Here is a 21,089-nt window from a genome sequence, read left to right on the forward strand (position 1 = left end):
AGATATCGTTTGAAGGTTGGTACTGTCTAAAAATCATAAGCATTCTGCATTTGTTTCGCCATCTATATGTCATCCGGCGAACTTATTGAGCTGATGTGTTATATGATCAGACAAAAATCTCACCAGTTTCAAATTCATTCAATTTCAATTCAATTTTTAATTTTTCCGCACTTTGATTTGCTCTTTGATACTTGAAGACGAATACTCTTGAAAAGAAAAAAAAGTCTAATAGTGTCTATTTGATCTGGGAATTTTTCCATTAAAATTTTTAATGAGAGAGTATGTGCAAGAAAAGGATTCCCGGTAAAGAATTGTGATCGGAAGAATTGTTAAAACAATCAAAATATGCAAGTATTGAATATGAAATATAAGGCTGACTAAAAAGCAATCCATTATTTTCCCGGTAGATGATGTTAGTGATCTATATCTTGCGAAATATCGATCATACAGTTTCAAATTTATACCCGTTGTCAAGGTGAGCTTTCACACATAAAAAAATGCTGTCACAATATTTTGTTTACTCCATTCAGTTGTCGATTACTGCGTACTAACGATGATAGTCAACAAAGAAAAAAATCGCTACATGTGACGGTTTTTCTTTGAAAAAGGCGAAAATTGAAGTTAGACCGATGACATTTTGCACATTTTTTTTATGGTGCCGATACTCTAATAGCTTGTTACGATAACTTTTGGATTCGTAGAACAATTTCAGTTATTTTTTATGTTTAAAATGCACCTCACCCAGGCAGACTCCTCATCAAAAATGTCGATAAAATCACAGAAATAATCAAAGTTGATAAAGTGATGGAATGAGCCCCGTGCTTCTGTCATTCGATTGCAGATTGGTGCATCCTTGTGATGGATGTAATTTACCCTATGGCCATTTGCGTTATATGTCGCTTAGATTGGACTCCAACCTTTTCACCGTAAGTGGTTGTTTTCTCAATCGTTTGCTGTGCATTCAGTCAACAATTATTTGAAAGAAATCAAGAGTAATAAATTTAGATATTAGGAGTACGTAAGAGACGTTGTTGATATAACGTGATTCGTAACGTTGATATAACGATACGCTTCTACAGCTGTAATGACGTCATCATTTGATGGAAAATGTTTTCATGCATGATTTTTGGGGTCTGAAAACAGATGGAAGTTGCTAGGGGCCAAATCTAGTGAATACGGTGGATACTGCAACAATTCGAACTTTAATTCATAGGTTTTCGCCATCTTCGAAATGCTCTTTTGACAAGGTGCATTGTTTTGATGGAAAAGGATGTTTTCTTCTGAAAACCGCGTCTTTTTTTCACAAATTGTCATTTTCAGCAGGTCTAGAATGTTATAACAATATTAAAATTTATTGTTTTATCAGTTGACATGTAATTTGCTAACAAAATTTCATTCACATCCCCCAAAACTGATGCTAACATCTTTTTAGGCAATTTCTGGACGAACTCGTTTCTGAACCGAAGAAAAAGATAAACATCACTCCTTGGCCTCTTGTTTTGATTCAGTACCACGGTGATAGACCCAAGTCTCATCCATAGTGGTGATTCGATGCACAAAATCCACTTTATCCTATCGAAAACGGTTTAAATGTTGTCAAGAAACTTGCATTCGAATGCGTTTTTAGCGAATGCGGTACCCATGTGGTACCCACTGACGAAACCCTCTTAGCCGCGTCCGAGAGGAAGATGCTCAGATTGATATTTGGCACCGTATGTGAGGAGGGACAATGGAGGAGCCGCTACAACAGCGAGCTGTACGCAGTGTACGACGACCTCATTGTCGTGCAGTCTCGCCAGGCTCCGCTGGGCTGGTCATGTCATGAGAATGGCGGACGACGAACCAGCCCGTAAAGTCCTCTTAGGTCGTCCAGAGGGACAGAGGGGGCGTGATAGGCCCCGTGTGAGATGGAGGGATTGTGTCGACCGGGACGCAACAGTGGCCGGTATTCAAATGTGGTGGACGAAGGCGCTCGACCGCCAGCGGTAGAAAGGTTCCTTGGAGCAGGTAAAGACCGCTCGGCGGTTGTAGCCCGATTGATAAATAATAATAATGGTACCCATTTTGCAAACAGCTTTCTGAAACCCAATACATCAGTCAACATATTGGTTACCCGGGGTCCACAGTATGAGAAACTTGGAAAAAATTTATGGCAGGCCAAGAAACTATTAATCTTTTGCTAGAGTTCCGTGAGTTACTTTGAGTTGCTTTTGAGCGCCTTATGTTTACGGGATATTTTCCCGTTTCGAGGGTATATTTTTCAATTTGACAGTTTACGGGAAATTTCGGCAATTTTTTTTTGCTTTCCAAAAATATGGCTAGTTCTTCGACAGCGGATCAAATTTTGACAAAAATGGCACTAGAAGGAGAAGGAAAGGAAACTGAAAAATCAAAGCATAAACAAACGAACTGTCATTTCACTCACTGGAGCTCACGGAATTTTTCGTCCAAAAGCTACTAGTGTGGACGCTAGCATATGAAAAAACCTGTAGAGAAAACTCATACTGTGGACGAGGTGTTATACTGCTCAATGAGATGGCTAGACCTTATACTAAATCTATTTCAGTGATTCGACTATTTTCCAATCCGATATTGTGTATTTTTTCTACGATTGCAGGTGTTTTGTCTGTTTTTTGACGTTTTTGACAAAGATCGTCTTGAAGGCTAGTACGACCACGTTTAATCTCAGAAACCCTCCTTTTAATCACTAAATTAAAGGTGAAGACTCCTTATACACTTTTAACATTCGTTTATGAATCTCCATTGCTTTCAACCTTTCAAAAAAAAATCACTGCACGATACTTGATTTTTTCCGTTGTAAAAAATACCGTGAGTCGTCGATACTAAATGGCTTGTAAAAAAAGAATTAAGTGACCGATTGAAATGAAACTTTAAATACGTTCATATGAAGAGTGTATCAACATAACAAAAAAAAATTGGACTCCTAGCAGTGCCCTGTGTTATCGAGGCTACGAACTTATTGAACACCCCAGTACATACCGGCTGACGATTTTACGTATTAAAACAAACTTGAACGTTAATATGTACAGCAGTGACTTCCATGTAACGTAATTAAAATAAAAATGAAACGTCTAGTTTGGTGTTCAGTACTTTTCAAACAGTATACTCTAAGGAGATTACAAAATGATAGATACACTGTTTCCCTGTGTATATCTGTTGTCAATTTTTGCATTCGAATGAACGTTCGCATTCTCTCTGTAACGGATCGTTTTCTTATGGGTGGGGCCAACCCCCTGTCGCGTGTCACGCCAGTACCTGCAATCGAAACCATGGCCGGCTGCACCACAACCGGGTCCGGGATTCGAACCCAGCCCAGCTGGGTGACAGTGGCGAGCGTTACCGATAGCTCTATCAGCGGTAATACTACAGTAACAGTACAGTATCAGCAGTAATAGTACGGCTACAGTAACGTTGAGTTTTTGACGGCTACGGTTGTTTGCCCCGCGCCAACATGCTGTCACTGGTGTTATGTGTTAATCTTCTGGCAGACGCCGTTTCAGCGCTCGTCCTCCAACAGTAGCGGGGCACACTGTAGGAGACGATGCAGAACCTGCTTGTTTTCAATCTTTATAAGGCATAGAAACCAACACGACGAAGGAATTGAAGATTATACTGAAAGAAGACTTTGCGGCATGTTTTGAAAACTGGAAAAACGTTGGCACAAGTTTATTGCATCCTGGTGGTAGTCATTTGAGGAGGATTAAAAAATTTTTAAAGAGGAATAAAGGTATTTTGATTTATATATAAATTCCCGATATTTGTTGGTTACAGTAGTATGCCTTCTATTTAGCGTACAGTAATAAATGGTACCCCGTGACAGAATATTCGGAACCGCTCGTTTTTGTCACGCAGCTGGCTTGTCTTCGATTCTAGAAACCGGCGTGACAGGGGCAACACGCGGCGTGGCAGGAGACAAGCGTGGAACCAACAACACCGTTCGTATAAATACAGGGTGCGCCATATAAAGTGCCATTTATCATTTTTAGTTATAAAACAAAAACGACTTAAAATTTGTCGATTTGAACGGCGGCGTGGACATTTATTTGAAAGGTTGATTCTTTAATTTTTTCTATGAAAAACAAAGGACGTTTTTTATGGCGTTTCAAAGGACCTCCCGATGACGTATTCGATCAGCTTCCCTTCTCATTTTCCGTTACTCCTACTTTTCAGACGATCGGGCTTCTCGATGACGTTTTTGTTTAGTTTCCCTTTCCGACTCCCGTTACTCTGTTTCAAATAATAGGGCTTCCCGGTGATGTATCCTATTGCCTTTCCTTCCTGTTTCCCGTTGCATACATGTCAAAACTTGCACCAGCTAAATTTGACTCAAATTGCTTGAACACTTTTTGAATTTTGCTGAAATTTATCCAAATTTTGTATGGGAACCTCCCTTTGTAAAGTGACGAGGGGTTTCAAACATTAACCAGGACATATCCCCTCCCCAAAAACTCCCACCTGCAGAATTTGGTTCGATTTGTTCGAAAACAACCCGAATTATGCTGAATTTTATGTTACGTTTATATGGGAGCCCCCTCTCCCGGGAGGTGTCAAATGTACTTTTTCTATTATATGATCCTAATTGAAATCTAGAAGGCTGTAGCAATCCATTGCTATCTCTCTCTTTTTTCTCTCTGTCTATCTCTTTCTCTGTCCCTCTGTCTCTCTCTCTCTCTTTCTCACCTTCAAAAGTTAAACGCAAACTATGCAGTTCTCTCCAACACTACTTCAAGATGGATGAAATAAGGGGGTGCGATAGGTGGAAGAAGGAAGGAAAAGGCTTTTAGTGAAACTACGCTATCCCCTTTTCCTTATCCCTCGAAGACGAGACGGCCTCCTCTCCTTCTGAGAACAGCGAACTATTTGCTAAGCAGTTCTCCTCGGTGTTTGTCGACCCAGCCCCGCACAGCCAGCCTGTCTTCCCGTGCACTATCCATCACCCCTTGTGATGTTCTGTCCTGTTCTGATGTCCATATCGATGAGCACATCGTCCTCTCGGCCCTAAAAAACCTGAAGCACTCCTTCTCTCCCGGTCCTGATGGCATTCCTTCCTCTATGTTGAAGGGCTGTGTGCATTCTTTCGCTCCGATCCTCTCACGTCTATTTCTGAGATCGTTGAGGATGGGAACTTTCCCTAGGGAGTGGAAGTCTGCTTTCCTAATCCCGATCCACAAGAAGGGTGACCGTCAGACCGCCTCTAACTATCGTGATATCTCGATCCTCTGTGCTGTATCCAAAGCTTTTGAATACATCATTCACTCCCACGTGCTGTCTAAGGTGAGCACCTACATTTCCCCTCTTCAACATGGCTTTATGCCTCAAAGATTTATCACCTCTAACTGTATGTCCCTTCTGTTGCCCTTTACTCTATCACCTCCGCTGGGGGACAAGTCGATGTAGTATACAGTAGTATACAGTGTAGTGTCCTACTCGATGACTCCCTCTCCTTTACCTCACAACTGGATGCAGTCATTGCAAAAGCAAACAAAGCCCTCGGCTCTGTGACTCGCATGGCATCTGAGACCCGCGATCCCTGGTGCCTTAGGGCACTTTTCTGTAGCTGGGTCTGACCCATCCTGGAGTATGCGTGTATGGCGTGGTCCCCCGCCGGCAGCACTGCCATGAGCCGCCTTGAGGGGGTTCAAAGGAGGTTTACGCGATGCGCCATCCGTCGCTTTGTTGGTGCTGCCTTCCCTATTAGACCCCCTTATCGCATTCGCTGCCGTATGCTTCGCCTTCCCAGAGTTGAGGATCGCCCCGGGATACGCCGCTCTTTCTATTTCCCCCTTGTTGATCTCGCCACGGTCAGAACGATCCATTCCTACGTGCACTTTCGATCTTCAACGAAGCGAGCAGCCTGTTCGACTTCAATGCCTGGCTGTCACTCTTCCGTTCTCGTCTCCTGGATTCCTTTTTATAAAGCATGGCCCAGTTAGAATCGGGAACAATTGCATTAGCTCTATCTCTGGGTTGGTTTGACTTAGGAAATACATCAAGGTTTCAAATTGAAGGTATTTTATTGTACTTTAAGAGACAAATTTCAGAAATTTATTATGTCGGTCATCGGATGAAATCACGAACTTTCTTTGGAATGCACGCTATAATTTTCTGCACAATCTTCTGGTCCACCTCAGCGGCTAATTTGATCCAATTTCTCGCCATCTCTGCCGCATTCCGCATCACCTTTTCAGTCTTCTTCAACTTCCTATTGATTGTTGCCCAATAATTTTCGGTTGGGCGGAGTCTAGGGCAACTTGGTGGGTTGATATCCTTTGTGGTGAAATCCACCTTATTGTAAAAGTATCACAGAACTACATCCCTGCTATAGTGACAGCTTTCCAAAACTTTACCAGACCTTTGCGTGACTTAATAAATGATAGAACTCGCTTTTTGAGGTACTCTTCCTTGTATAGGGTTGAGTTCATCGTCTTGTTTGTGATGAAAACCTTGATTTCTGTCCACAGGTGCAAATTCCTTGTCATATCATTAATTTTTGTGCAAATTTATTGGCGAATAGTAATTTGATCTTGTAGGAGACATCTCCCCGTGCCGTGGCGAGATAAAATTTTGGTACAGGAAGCCGTACAAAATCAAATTTCACGTATGTTTCGTCGTCTATACGCAAGCATCCTTTGTACCTCGTCATAACCTTCTAGTACAACTAGAAGCGTGTGTTTTAATGACTAGATTTTGTGTAAGTGTCCTTTGTGGATGCTTACATGCAAGGAAAAAACAGTAGCCTTTTCGTAGACAGATCTTCCGGGCAGTACTTCTGCTGGTACCATATTTTTTTGCAATATCCCGAACCTTAAGTCCAGGATTGCCTCGATTGATCTTAAAACCTTCCAGTTCAGCTGCCGATTGTATGTTCCACTACGACGTCTACTCTGAATCTTTCAATCTACGATATTGGGATCCCAGAAACGGTAAAGCACAGCATATATAGTTGATTTTGCAAATTTTTGTGTTTTTGAGATTTTTAAAGTAGACCACGTGGTGTTTTCGACGTGATTGTGCAGAATTATTTTTCCTCTTTTAAGTTCAATTAAGCATAACTTTCCATAAACTCCACGTACTAAGATGAAACTTTCAGCGTTGAAAGTTGAATGTTTACTGAAGATAGGACTATCAATACATTTGAAATCCGACCACCAGAGGCGTTGCTAGAAATCATGCAATTGTTCCCGATTCTAAGTGGGCCATGCTTTAATCCCCTTCTTCCTCTTCCTCTCCCCATTCCTCATCCCTATCCTGTTTAGTCTGTAAGCATTGGTTTCTCTTTTTTTGTTTTTTTCTTTTTCCTTTGTTAAGCCTGAACGGCGAACATTTTTGTAAAAAAAAAATAAAAATAATTATAAAACCAATCGATTTAGAGACCACCAAAACCTAAGAAACGATACCCATACTGCCCTGGAACGTATTTTAAGGATTGGGGTTGTATTGGGACCTCCCCTTCCCCTCGTCCTGCAAGGACCAAATTTTGTCACATTAATCTGAAATTCCAAAATCGTTACGCTACGCTTCGTCTGGTACATAAGCTGCAGTATATAAGCCGCACACGGTCAGAACTTCATTTTTATATATTGGCCGAAAAAAGAAAAAGTCCAGAAAGTCCAGATTTTTTTAAATTATAAGAAACTTTATTAAAGCAAGTATGAGCCATTTTGATCGATAATCTTTTGCCATTTTTCTGGCAGCACCATAATTCCATCAGCGTAGAGCTTCGCTGGTTTAGAAAGAAAATATTGAGACACCTCTTTTTCACAGTCTTCTTTTGATCCTGACGTACGGCTATTAAGATGATTTTGCAGAGATCTGAACAGGTGGTCATCTGATGATGCAAGGTCAGGGCTATATGGTGGATACATTAAAATTTCCCAGCCGAGCGATCTCAATTGTTGCCTGGTCATCAAAGATGTGTGGCCTGGCATTGTAAAGTTGGAACACAACGCCTTTTGTGTTGATTATACTACTGGATACTTTTTTGCAATTGATTGGCTCAAACTCGTTAATTGTTGACAGTAGAGAGCCGAATCAATCGGCTGGCCATATTTCAGCACCTCAAAATGGACCACGCCCTCATAATTCCACCAAACACTTCCTTAGCGTCAATCCAGACTTTGCCACAGATTGAGAGAGTTCACTCTTCTTCGACCACGATGATTCTCGCACATTATGGTCGTACGTGATCCATTTTTTCATCAGCAGTAATCAGTCGTTTCAGTAATGGGTCGATTTCATTACGTTTCAGCAGAGACTCACAGATGGAAATTCGGTCTATTAAATTTTTCACCGTCAATTCATGTGGCACCCAAACATCGAGCTTCTTTTTGTATCCAGCTTTATTCAAATGGTTCCAAACTGTTTTAAGGCGATGTCTAACTCGTCAGTAATGGTTTTGCTGCTAACATACTTTTTCATTGATGCATAGACTTTTTCGGTATTCGGTCGACCGGAGCGAGATGAATCTTTGACATCGAAATTTCCATTACGGAAACGAGCAAACCATTCGCGAGATTATCTTTCTGAAACGGCATCCTCACCATGAATTGCATAATTTTTTTTAGCTGCTTGCGACGCATTCTTCCCTTTTTTGAAATAATATTTGAGAATATAGCGAATTTTTTCGTTATTTTCATTCATTTTGTAGACGCTGTAACTTTTAAACTACGTTGCTAATAGCAAAACTCAGTTTGACAAAAATGTAGTTATGAGTGTCACCTGTCAAGCGCACACAAGTATTGCCTGATGCGACGAGTGGTCACCGAATTAAGTATACGCCAACGCCATTTAGCGGAAAATCGGTGGACACTTTTTACTTCATCCAATATCTATCTATAGATGGCGCGAACGCCCGATTAGGGCTATGGCCGCTTGTATACTGTCTCTCCAGCTATCTCCGCAAGCTGCTCTGCCTCTCCTGTCTCCTACACCGAGCAGGTCCTCGCTGGCCTTACGGACGCTATCCTCCCATCGAGCTCTTGGCCTACCGACTGGCCTCCTGCCGTGCACCGTTCCCAATAGCGTCTTTTTTGGGATCCTTGTCTCGTTCATTCTCACGATGTGCCCCGCCCATTGCTGTTTTTGCTTTTTTTATAATCGCCGCGACTTCCGGATCCTCATATGTTTCGTAAATTTCACTATTATATCTAGTCCTCCAATACTTTCCATCCTTTATTGGGCCTAGGATTCTTCTGAAGATCTTTCGTTCGAATGCATTTATCCTGTTTTCTTGGGCCTGAGTTAGGACCCAGTTTTCTGATCCGTAACACAGGACAGGGCGGATTATTGTCCTGTACAGTCTCAGCTTGGCTTGCCTGTGTATTATCTTGGATTTTATTATGGGCAACACTGAGAAATATGTCCGGTTGGCTGTTTGGATCCTCCGACTTATCTCGCCCTCCTCACTACCATCCTCTGCCAAGTTGGTCCCAAGGTACACGAAATTTCCGACATTCTCAAGATTGTGATCGATGACCTTTGTTTTATCCATGTTTATTTTGAGCCCTACCTGTTCTGCAGCTCTGTCCAGTTGCAGAAAGGTCTCTGTGGCCAACCGTTGTGATCGAGACATGATATTAAAGTCGTCCGCATATGCAACTATCTGTGTAAATTTGGTGCAGAGTTCAGCCCGCTATTTGTCGGAAAGCTCGTCGATAATTCTCCGTTAATTCGGATGCAAGCCGAGGTATCGTGCAGACAAAGCTGGATCATTCTGATCAGTTTGCTAGGAATACCAAATTCTACTAGAGTAGTATATAGGCTGCTTCTATCTATACTGTCGTAGGCTTGTTTGAAGTCAACGAAAATTTGATGGACGTCGACGTTGTATTCTCAACATTTCTGGAGAATATTTTTGACACAAAATATTTGATCAGCTGTTGATCTTCTCGGTCTGAAACCACCTTGGTATTCCCCTATAATGGTCTCCGCTATTGGTCTTAATCGGTTCTCCAGCACCTTGGCCCATACCTTGTATGCCGCACATAATAGAGCTATCCCTCTGTAGTTAGTGCAGTCCAGGCGGTCTCCTTTGTTGTATACTGGTATTATGATACTCTTTCGCCATGCTTCGGGTATGCACTCCGTGGTCCAAATTTTCAGTATTAGTTTGTGCATCGTGATGTCTTGATTGTTACCGCCGTGTTTGAGTAAATCCCCGGATATCTCATCCATACCAGCAGCTTTATTATTTTTGAGTTGGGCTATGGCCGTTCCTACCTCTATTTCGGTTGGCATTTCATAGTTTTCGTCCCTATTTATTTTATCATATTTCGTCCTTACACAGTATTGTACGAGGTGTGAAACCCTTCTTATACATGTTTACGGTTTTATAGGCTCGTCTTATGTTGTTGTTTTGAAAGTCAGCGTTCATTGTTTCTAATTGTCGGTCTGCCAGGATTCTTTTCTTTCTCCTACAAAGTCTGTCGACAGCTCTTCGCATATTATCATATGCTTCATTCTTGGCTCTAGTTGGTATCTGTAGGTAGTTTGTGTATGCAGCTGTTTTCTTGTCAACTGCTATTTTGCACTCCCGATCGAACCAATCTCTGTTTTTTTTATTTTTGCTTAAAACCAATAGAGCCCTTTGCCGCTTCACCGACAGAGGATTTGATGTGTGCGCACATTTCTTCTACTGAAAGATGGTCGTGGTTTTTACTTAGTGCTCAATTTCTATATCTATCTTATATTTCTCTTATTTTTAGTTTCTCGATGTCATACATCTTAGGTTTCTCTCCGGTTATTTTTGGAGTATAATAGTTTCGTGCTATTTGGCAACGAAATTGTGATCTCACCAAGTAATGATCTGAGATAATGGCCCCTCTGCTGCTTTTCACGTTCAGTATGTTGTTGGATATTCTCTTGTCTACTATTATATGATCGATCTGGTTAAATGTTCTTCCGTCTGGTGACGCTCATGTTTGTATGTGTATATCTTTCCTTGGGAATTGAGTAGATTTGATGATCATGTTTCTACTGGCTGCTAAGTCTATTAAACGTAGCCCATTGTCATTTGAGTTTTCGTGCAGACTGTGTCCCCCTGTTATTTCTCTATGTAATAGTTCTCTGCCCACCTGCCCGCCTCTGCATTAAAATGTCCCAGCATGATCTCGACATCCCCGATGAGTAGTGAGTCGTATGCTTTGGTTAACAAGGAGTAGAATTCCTCTTTAGTGTTATCATCTTTTTCCTCTGTGGGGGCATGTGCGTTAATAAACCACAGATTGTAGTGCTTACTTTTTAAGCGGATCATGCAGATCCGTTCGTTTACTGGTCGGAATGATGTAACCGATGTTTTTAGGCACTTCTTTATAGCAAATGCGACTCCAAATTCTTTAACCCCAGCCGGTTTCCCGCTTTTGAAGAACGTATAATCAGATCTATCTTCCACTCCTTGTCCAATCCAAAATGTCTCCTGGATGGCTAGTACCGTATTTTTCCGTGTATAACGCGCACCTTTTTCCATTTTTTTTAGCTCTAAAATCTTGGTGCGCGTTATACAAGGGTAGTAAAAATTTTGTCTCCTCTAAACATACAAATGAGCCCGTTTAGGTACATATTTTATGGTATTATTGAATAAATTATGAAATGAAACATTTGTTAGGAATATAATTATCTATACAATATTGTTACATATAATATGTAGCTAAATTTGGGGGTCTTTTATCGTATATACATTCTGTCAAATAAGTACCGGGAATTTGTGATTTAAAATAAATGCTTTATTTGATTTTCGATTTCTTTGTTGCGTAATGTTGCTACATATGTCATTGACTTATGTTGAAAATTTCGGCTATTTTTAAAGCTCAGTTAATGTTTTACAGCTGTTTTGCTGGAACGTGTTTTGTCTTATCGGCGATTTCTGTCTTCTCCTAAATTAATTGACCACATAGCGGTAATTTGAGATTTGGAAACTAGAAAAAGCCATAGGGGGCCAGATTTGGTCAATACGGTGGCTTTGGCATTATTAGTTTGTAGTTTTTAGCCAAAAATTCGCACACAAGCAACGATCTTAAATTTCGTATGCACGTGGTCTGTTCAAAAAATTTCACGACATTTGGGTTTCATTTTTGTATTTCGCGTTTGTGGCCACACGTGGCCGTTCACATTCGACCAAACTTTGCTTTTCGAAGTTTACATCTTCTCGGCCCTCTGAGAAATTTTTGAGCTACCGATAAGTGCTGTTTTTGGTCTTAAAAGCTTCACCATTAGCCACAGTCAACATTTTGAATGCGTCCGTGCTCTTAATTTCGTTTTCTACACAAGTTATATAGTTTGATATAGATTCCTTGCCATCCATTTTTTGGAAGAGAAAAAAATCGCCGATGGGCCAAAACACGAGCACAGTAAAACAGCTGTCAAAGATTAAGTGATAATTTAAAATGGCCGAACTTTTTACCATAAGTCACTGACGTGTGTAGTAATCTAACGCCACAAAATAATCGAAAATCGAATAAAGCATTTATTTTAAATCACATATTTCCGGATACTTCATTATTACATTACACATTATTATCATTTGGTATTTTTTTGATATTACATATCTGAAAAATGTATAATAAAAAACTTTTTTTCCAATTTTTTTCTCTTAAAATATGGGTGCGCGTTATACACGGGTGCGCGTTATACACGGAAAAATACGGTATATCAATTCTATACTTAGCCAGGTGGTGTAGCAGCTCTTTCACTGCTCCTGCTTTATTCAGCGATTTTGTGTTCCAAGTACCTAAAGAGAAGTCGGGTAGGCGTTTCCATGGTCGTGATCGTTGAGTCCGTTCTATTCAAGGTTTTGTAACAAGTTCCTGAACTGTGGTTGTTTTACGGGGGAAGGTAGTTAGCCTGCCGCCCAATCTAGTTTTAGTCCGCCCTGACTATTTCATTTCATCAGTACCACCCAGTTTGGGAGGCTTTTTCCTATCCGCCACCCGGGGAGGCGTCCGATGGGAGACCAGAAAACTCCACACCGATTTCATCCAATATATGTAAAGTTTATAGAGCTATTTAAGCAAAACGTTCGCGGTACGCCGTCTCGTGTCCTGCTGTCTTGAGCGTTCGCTTGCAACTCCAGTTGCTCTTTCTCGTGCGATTCACCGCTCCTTCGTTCGTGGTGATCGCACCAATACTCTTGTTTGCGGTGATCACACCACCACTCTTACATATACAGATGATAAACGGCACTTTATATGGCGCACCCTGTACAACGTTACAATAACCAACAGAGTGATATTGTCGAGCAGCTCAAGACCGCTCAGCGGATGCAATTGCCGGATAAGAAGCAGAATTATTTATCGCGGCCGAACTGCCAAAGACGAAGAAGAAGATTGGGGTTGTAAGTCACACATGATTAGAACATGGTTTGAGAAGCCACCTTAAACAAAACATCACATTTGTTAGACATCTGTCACACTACTTAAAATAGAGAGTATGTAGCGCAGTGGCTCTGTAATATAGCAGCCGTTATGAATGTTTCAAATGTTCATAGTAAAATATTTATTCTTATCGCATGCTGGAAATGTGGGATTCATTATAAAAGTTCGTTGTCTAAACTAAAATTTCATTTATTTTTCTTTTTAGCTTGCTTGAACCATGCTCGGGTTGTGTTGCTCCCTATGGCTATCATAATCTAATGCAACTGAGCACTGATGCCAACCGTTTCACTGTAAGTTTCTAAGCCATATAATTCTTATTAGAACAATAGTCCAATAATACAGGAAAAACAAGGAGATTGGTAGAGTAATAAACAAGAAATATAAAACGCACACGATTTAAAGAAAAAATCCTGCTCAACTTGTTAAATTGTTGTTGTTCTTATCCTTATAGAGACTTTGAGCTTCTCTCGTCTCTTACACAACTTGTTAAACATAAATTACCTACATACAAAGACGTATACAAGACTGGGGAAAGCTTAATCGACGTTTTTAATGATAGATGCCTATATAATCGATATCTTGTGAAGTATCGATCGTACAGTTTCAAATTTAGCCTCGTTTTAAAGCTGATACTTTACACTTAAAAAGATGCTTTAATTGTTTTTTATTTGTTCCATCCGTTTGTAAGTTACAGGGTGTTAACATTGGAGGTCAACCAAGACATTCGTTCATTTTACATTTTTTGTCCGCTAAAGGCGAACATTCTAGGTCGCTTCTTAACCAAGCTCCCGGACTTTGTGGACCCGGACACGGACCCGGAGTCACTAAATACGTGCGTAACATTTCGTTGTCCTGATGTAACACAAAAATTGTTCTGTTGGCCGATTCTGGTCATTTCTGGTCAATCGCTAGCTTCGAACGGTGCAATTGTTGACGGTAGAGATCTGAATTTAGTGTTTGGCTACACGGAAGTAACTCATAATGAACTTTTCCTTTCAAGTCCACCTAATATACAGCACAACCTTCCTAACCGTTAGTCATTGTTTGGCCACCATTGTTCGGGGTTGAGCTGCTTCACCACGCTTAGATTATGATTAGATTATAGAGATGGGGAGGTGGAAGTCGAACATGGGGCTTGCGGCATTGAAGGACCCGATCGCACGCAGGAATGGGTCAACCGATCCGAAGCGTGATCGGCGGGGAGGAATGAGGAACGGGGGTCTGTCGCGGAGGCGGCGGGATGGGGCATAGAATTGGAGTGACGAAAGTAGGGAGGGACCATCCGTATTATGGAGCAGGAGGTTGGCGATGAAGAGGGATTGGGCAAAGGAGTGGCGGGACGCTATTGAAGGAAGCCTCAACATGCGACAGCGAGTGTCGTATGGGGGCAAGGTGGAAACAGAGTAATCGTCGATTGAAAATTTTGACGTTTCAACTGATTTTATTTATTTTTAGGAACAGACTGGGCCGTGTTTATTAACTCTATGCTTAACATTTTCTAACAACATACGACATATATGTTCTCATACGACATATATACATGTGAGGCAACGAAATTCAAGGAAACACTTCTGTTCCCACTGGCATCCGACCGTAGAGTGGCGCTGTTGCTCACTCTCCCAGTCTCTCTTTATTGTCTCTGCGGCTCTCGTGCCCGCACCCACACACTCACATACATAACATATTCTTAAGTATAAGCATCATGGAAGCATCATACTTAGACTTAGTAGAACGACGTGGTTTTTCCTCCAACGTCCAAACGCCTTATCCCGGGTTTGCTCGGTTGTCGGATGTTGGTTGCTTCATGATTTGTTTTGGTGTGTTCTGGTGTTTGTTTCAGTGTGGTGTTCCGGTGTGTTCTATTGTTGGTCAATTTTATCTATTGCATGATCCGTTTTCTATTGTGGATGTGGATTTGGTGGTGATGTAGTGGAGTGGAGTGGAGACCTTCGGTGAAGTGTCGTCACGGTCGTCGGTCGTCACACAGCTTAGTTATCCGTCACACAGGCCATGAGTTAATTCCCGATATGGGGGTTGGCGCGGGCCCAACAACTCCGCCCGTAAAAACAAAACAAAATACGTTACAGAAATCATCAGAGATTAACATCGTCTCTGGTGCAGACCAATACCGCTAGTCGGTCGTAGCCAGATCGGAAGAAGAAGTACTATGCATTATTATAAATTAAAAGTAATAGAATTAACATCCATGGAACAGTAATATAACACGGAACAATTCGCTATCACTCTCGTTGCCAGGAAACACTCCGCATTTAGTACATCTGCAACACTCCAATTACTCCCAACCGCACTTTTTTGTTTTCAAAAATCCTAATAATATCGAAATTGTGTTAGGAAAGTATAAACATTTTTACCATTATCTTTTCTCGTTTTTGGCATGGCTTACAGCAAGAGGTACGTGGGGCACATGTTTCAGGTAATCTAGACGCACCTGAAGGCGGGTTTGACGCAATCATGCAGGCTATAGTGTGCCGGGAGCAGATTGGTTGGCGCGAGAAAGCCCGTCGACTACTGCTTTTTTCAACTGACGCCGGTTTTCACTATGCGGGCGATGGCAAGCTGGGAGGTGTTATTACCCCGAACGACGGCGAGTGCCACTTGGACAAGGACGGCCGCTACACGCATTCGACTGTGCAAGATTACCCGAGCATCTCGCAGATAAACGTGAAAGTGAAGCAGAATGCCATCAACGTCATTTTCGCGGTAACGGCAGAAGAGCTGTCGGTATATGAGAAATTGTCCCGTCTGGTGGAGGGTTCTTCGGCTGCCAAGCTGTCCAATGACTCGTCCAACATCGTATCGCTGGTACGCGAGCAGTATAATGTACGTATAAGTTACCCAAGGGTATCATCTCGTATGGCTTTTTTCTGTTCTTAAACCTAAGCATCTAACTTGGTGGCATTCGTTCGATATCGTTCAAACTGTACTTATGCCTCACAACGGTGGCAGCAAAACGCAAAACCAGGGCTTTAAGAGGTCCAGTGGTTCAACATTCCACACATAATCTATTTATATCTATCTATTAGCCATTTTTTTATATTATTTATCTATTTATAAATCAATGAAAAACAACAACAAAAGGCTTCGTTATCTTGAACAAAATTGTTTGACGATGGCTGGCATGCAATATGACGTTCCGCTAAACGATAGCGCATGTATCCCACCCAAAGTGAGATTGCCGTTGTGCAGTAGTTTTCTTTACTGCTTTTTAACGAACGTAACTTCGGTTTAGACATTCTATCCGCTGATCCTCTTATCTGATGGCTCTTGGCACTGATGATTGAGACCGGAGTCAATCAGACCGGAGTTGAATCAAAGGTTTACTTTCAATTCACAATTTACCGCAAAGTTACCAGCAATTTGAAAGTAAACCTTTGATTTACATCCTTGGATCCTTGGAAGACCAAAAACATCTGCCTAGGCTGAACTATTCAGGTTCTATACAGCCGTGATAGCTGCCATACCATCGTATCCCAGCAAGGTTAGAGCGAAGTTTTTTGCTAGAGTGAGTTACTTTGAGTTGCTTTTGAGTTCCTTATGTTTATCGGTTATTTTCCCGATTCGGAATATTTTTTTCAATTTGACAGTTTATGCCAAAATGACAATTTGATCAATTTGACAAGTTTTTTTGCTATCCAAAAATATTTCTAGTTTTTCAACAGCGGATCAGATTGTGACAAATATGGCAATAGATTATGACTAGATATAGAATATCATTTTCTTTTCTTCCATCACTTCAGAAAATTTCTTCCTCCGTCGAGATGAAAGACAATCGCACAGATAACGTGATTGACGTGAAGTATTATTCTCGCTGTCGTAACGCTGGTGGACAACTAGTGGCAACCAATCGCTGCGAAGGTCTTAAGGTGGGAGACATGGTGACGTTCGAGGCGCAGATTACACTGATGCAGTGTCCAAACGATCCTCGTGATTGGCACCAAGTGTTGCAGATCTACCCTGTTGGTATCAACGAAAGCCTAACGATCGATATAGAGATGCTGTGCAGCTGCTCGTGTGAACATCCTTCCGATTCGGAGTACCGAACGCAAGCAGACGAGTGTAGTAACGCCGGTACGTACAAGTGTGGTATCTGTGAGTGCGATGGCCAGAACCACGGGCAACGGTGCGAGTGTTCAGCACTCGATAGTGCTCTAGAGCCGGGTATGGTAGATGCGTGCCGCATGTCGAACTCGTCTGACGAATGCAGCAATCGGGGACAATGCGTGTGCGGTGTATGTGTTTGTGAAAGACGCCCGAACCCGGACGAAGTGATCGAAGGCCGTTATTGTGAATGCGACAATTTCTCCTGTGATCGTCCAGGAGGGCTGTTGTGCTCGGGACCAGACCATGGACGTTGCGTGTGCGGACAGTGTGAATGCCGAGACGGATGGACCGGGCCAGCCTGTGACTGTCGGGCAAGCAATGACACTTGTATGCCTCCCGATGGTAGTGAGCTTTGCTCGGGGCACGGAACTTGCGAATGTGGTATTTGCCGGTGCATGGTAACAGACGAGGGTCGTTACACTGGCCGCTACTGTGAAAAATGTCCAACGTGCTCTGGGCGCTGCAACGAGTTTAAGCACTGTGTTCAGTGCCAGCAGTATAAGACGGGGCCACTCGCTGAACCAGAGGACTGTGCCACTAACTGCACGCTGTTTGTGCCTATCCCGGTCGAGAAGGTTATGATAGACGAGAAACGTAATGACAACAAATGTACGTTCTACGACGAGGACGACTGTCGGTTCGAGTTCACATACAACGACAGTGACCAGGATAAGGTGACGGTCATGGCACAAGAAAATCGTGAGTGCCCGCCCAAAGTATTCATGCTTGGCATCGCGTTGGCGGTTATTGCGGCAGTTGTGCTCATTGGTATGGCTGTGCTATTACTTTGGAAAGTGCTCACTTCCATTCACGATCGTCGCGAATTTGCCCGGTTCGAAAAGGAACGCATGATGGCTAAATGGGACACGGTATGTAGAGCAGTAGACTAAAAATTCTATAGACCATACGTAACAAACTTAACGAACAATTTTTCATATTTTGTAGGGAGAGAATCCTATTTACAAACAAGCAACAACAACATTCAAAAACCCAACTTATGCTGGCAAGTGAGGATATGACAAACGTAAGAGCTACTATAAAACGCATCAACGGAGTAGATTATACAATCAATCGACAACTAATAAACAATAACCAACAGTGCCATCTCCCCGAGTGCCTTTCGTTTTTTCAAGCATGAAAAAACACTGTTTTATTTTGACATTATTGTTTGCGATGGAAAGCTAGATTTAGAGCAAATACGAAGTATTTTAATTAATTAATGAACAAAGGAAGTAAACTTTTTTTAAAACGTCTTATAGATGTCAGGAAAGTACATACAAGGTGCGTTTCACGGAAAACAGGACTTTTTAAAAATGAAGTTAAAAACAAATGTTTTTGGGCTAATTCTTTTTTATTTATTCAAAATAATCTCCCTCGGATGCAATACACTTTTTTGCGCGGTCTAAAAGCATTTCAAATGAGTGTTTTATGTCCTTCAGATGGATCGCTTTGAGGATGTCGGTACACGCCTTTTGGATGGCATTTACGTCCGTATATCGCTGGCCTTTCATGGGCAAATGCATTTTTCCGAAGAGGTAGAAGTCACAAGGTGCCAAATCCGGCGAATACGGGGAGTGATTGATATTTAAAATGTGATTTTTAGTCAAAAATTCGTCAAAAAGAGTCAAAAGAATTCGGAGCAATTTTTGGTCGTCAGTCAACTTGTGCGGAACAAACCTTGCACACACCTTCCGGAAGCCCAGTTTTTCCGTCAAAATGCGATAAATTGATGGTTTGGAGATGCCCAATTCCATTTCCATAAATGAGAGTAAGTGAAAGTGAAGATTTTGGCTGATATTTGACAAAGTCACGCACAATTTCGATGGATTCTGGCGTGATCACGGTAAATTCCGGGCCTGGATGATCGTCGTCATTTAGGTCCTCCCGACCGTTTTTGAATCGGTTAAACCAGGCATGCACTCTGCTACGGGATAAACAATCAGCACCATACACTTGGTTCATCAATTGAAACGTTTCGGTAAAAGTTTTACCAAATTTAAAGCAACACTTAATATTGGCTCTTTGTTCGATGCTCATTTTTGTACCGATGACACAAACATACTGTCACTTAAAACGCAATAACTCGACTTCCAATGGATGAAATGTCATCAAATTTTTACTGGAAGTTGGGAAAGGATGTGCTTACCAACACACATTCTCACCAAGAGATAGCGCTGCCCGAAATGTCCCGATTGAAAAAGTCCTGTTTTCCGTGAAACGCACCTTGTATGACGCGTAGATGTGCTCGTTGTGGATTCATCTATGTTTGGAATTGATTGTGTGGTGGTAACGAAGGCAACAAATCTAATTGCAAAAATATTGACTTAATTCTTTTGCAGCGTTTGCTAGCTGTGCTCCTGTTAGTATGCTTAGTCGTTTAACATATCATGGTAGCGTGGTAAATTTTTTGCGTATATTTTGTAGGCTGCATGCAGGTGTCAATTTGTTTTTTAAAAGTCAAAAAATAATAGGCACCTAAAATTATGAACGCAATTTGTCTTGCCAATTCTTCCTTGAACGTACTAGCTTTAAATGGCTACGTTAAGGCCTGATTTGTTCGTCGATCACTTAGAAGTGAAATATGCATAAAAAAGAAAGAAGAGAATAAGGTATTAATGGCAAAAGCACATGTATCATGAGAATTAAAACAAGTCTATCTTTTTGCTTATTTTAACTACGAAGACATCTGATGCGACGGAAACTAACTTCATTAAGTCTAAGATTAGCAATGAATGATTCTCATAAAATTTCTAGCTTGTAATTTATTATCTTCAGAACTTTTTTGTGTTATTTTAACTAATCTGAATAAAAATATTCAATAATTACTTAAGTGATTTGTAAATATTATTGATGAAACGCAAAAGCAACACACTAGCAAACTAAGTTCGATAGATGGCACAAAACGTGCAAGTGCTGTTTAACACTTGTCTATTGTTTATTTCTTTATGTTAAGTTCACTCCAGCATCTTTTATCGCAATAGGACAAACGGTAAAATTGGCGAAGGTAGCCGTTTGGGAATTTTGTATGGCAGCTTCGGTTCGGTTGTCGTTTTGCATGGCGGAGTAGCTCGACCTATAGGAAAGTGTTTTTCACAGATGACAGAAAGCTTATATCAAAATTCTCTTTTACTTCTATTTTCTTTCCCGAAAGCTCGCTTTGAGCTCTCGCTCGCAAGCTCTGCGCGTACACTGCACACACAAACTCAGCCGATTCGACAAAGCCTTCTCTGACTCTCCGACAGCTCGCTCTTGCTGTGGGATGGTAAACTACCTCGTGTTATTAAACATTGCTCGAGTCGATTCTACTCGAAGGACAAACGAAGACTCATCGAAGGACGAACGAAGGACCAATGTAAACTGCCCATAACCCGGGGTCCACAGTATGAGAAACTTGGAAAAACTGTATGGCAGGCCAAGACACTACCCAGTGAACAATTTCGCCCTTCTCACTTTAAAATCGACTGCTGAACCACAGCCCATACGCTTCTGAACCGCTACTTCAAATAATTTCCCCCATATAGCGTTATATGGGAGAATCGCTCCGAGCAGCCGAAAGGTCCATGGAGCGAGCAGTGGATT

The 21,089-nt window shown here is 41.6% G+C and overlaps 1 protein-coding gene across 1 annotated transcript; it reads left to right on the forward strand.

Annotated features, from left to right (window-relative positions):
* The first annotated feature begins 876 nt into the window (after window positions 1-876).
* Window positions 877-20,334, forward strand: LOC131214150 (integrin beta-PS). Its single transcript, XM_058208525.1, has 5 exons — window positions 877-926; window positions 13,594-13,678; window positions 15,795-16,229; window positions 17,147-18,379; window positions 18,456-20,334. The coding sequence occupies exons 1-5, from the start codon at window positions 877-879 to the stop codon at window positions 18,519-18,521; spliced, it is 1,869 nt and encodes a 622-aa protein (XP_058064508.1). The 3' UTR covers window positions 18,522-20,334.
* Window positions 20,335-21,089: the final 755 nt, after the last annotated feature.

The sequence above is a fragment of the Anopheles bellator genome (genome assembly GCF_943735745.2).
Source record: "Anopheles bellator chromosome X unlocalized genomic scaffold, idAnoBellAS_SP24_06.2 X_unloc_3, whole genome shotgun sequence".
NCBI classification, from domain to species: domain Eukaryota; kingdom Metazoa; phylum Arthropoda; class Insecta; order Diptera; family Culicidae; genus Anopheles; species Anopheles bellator.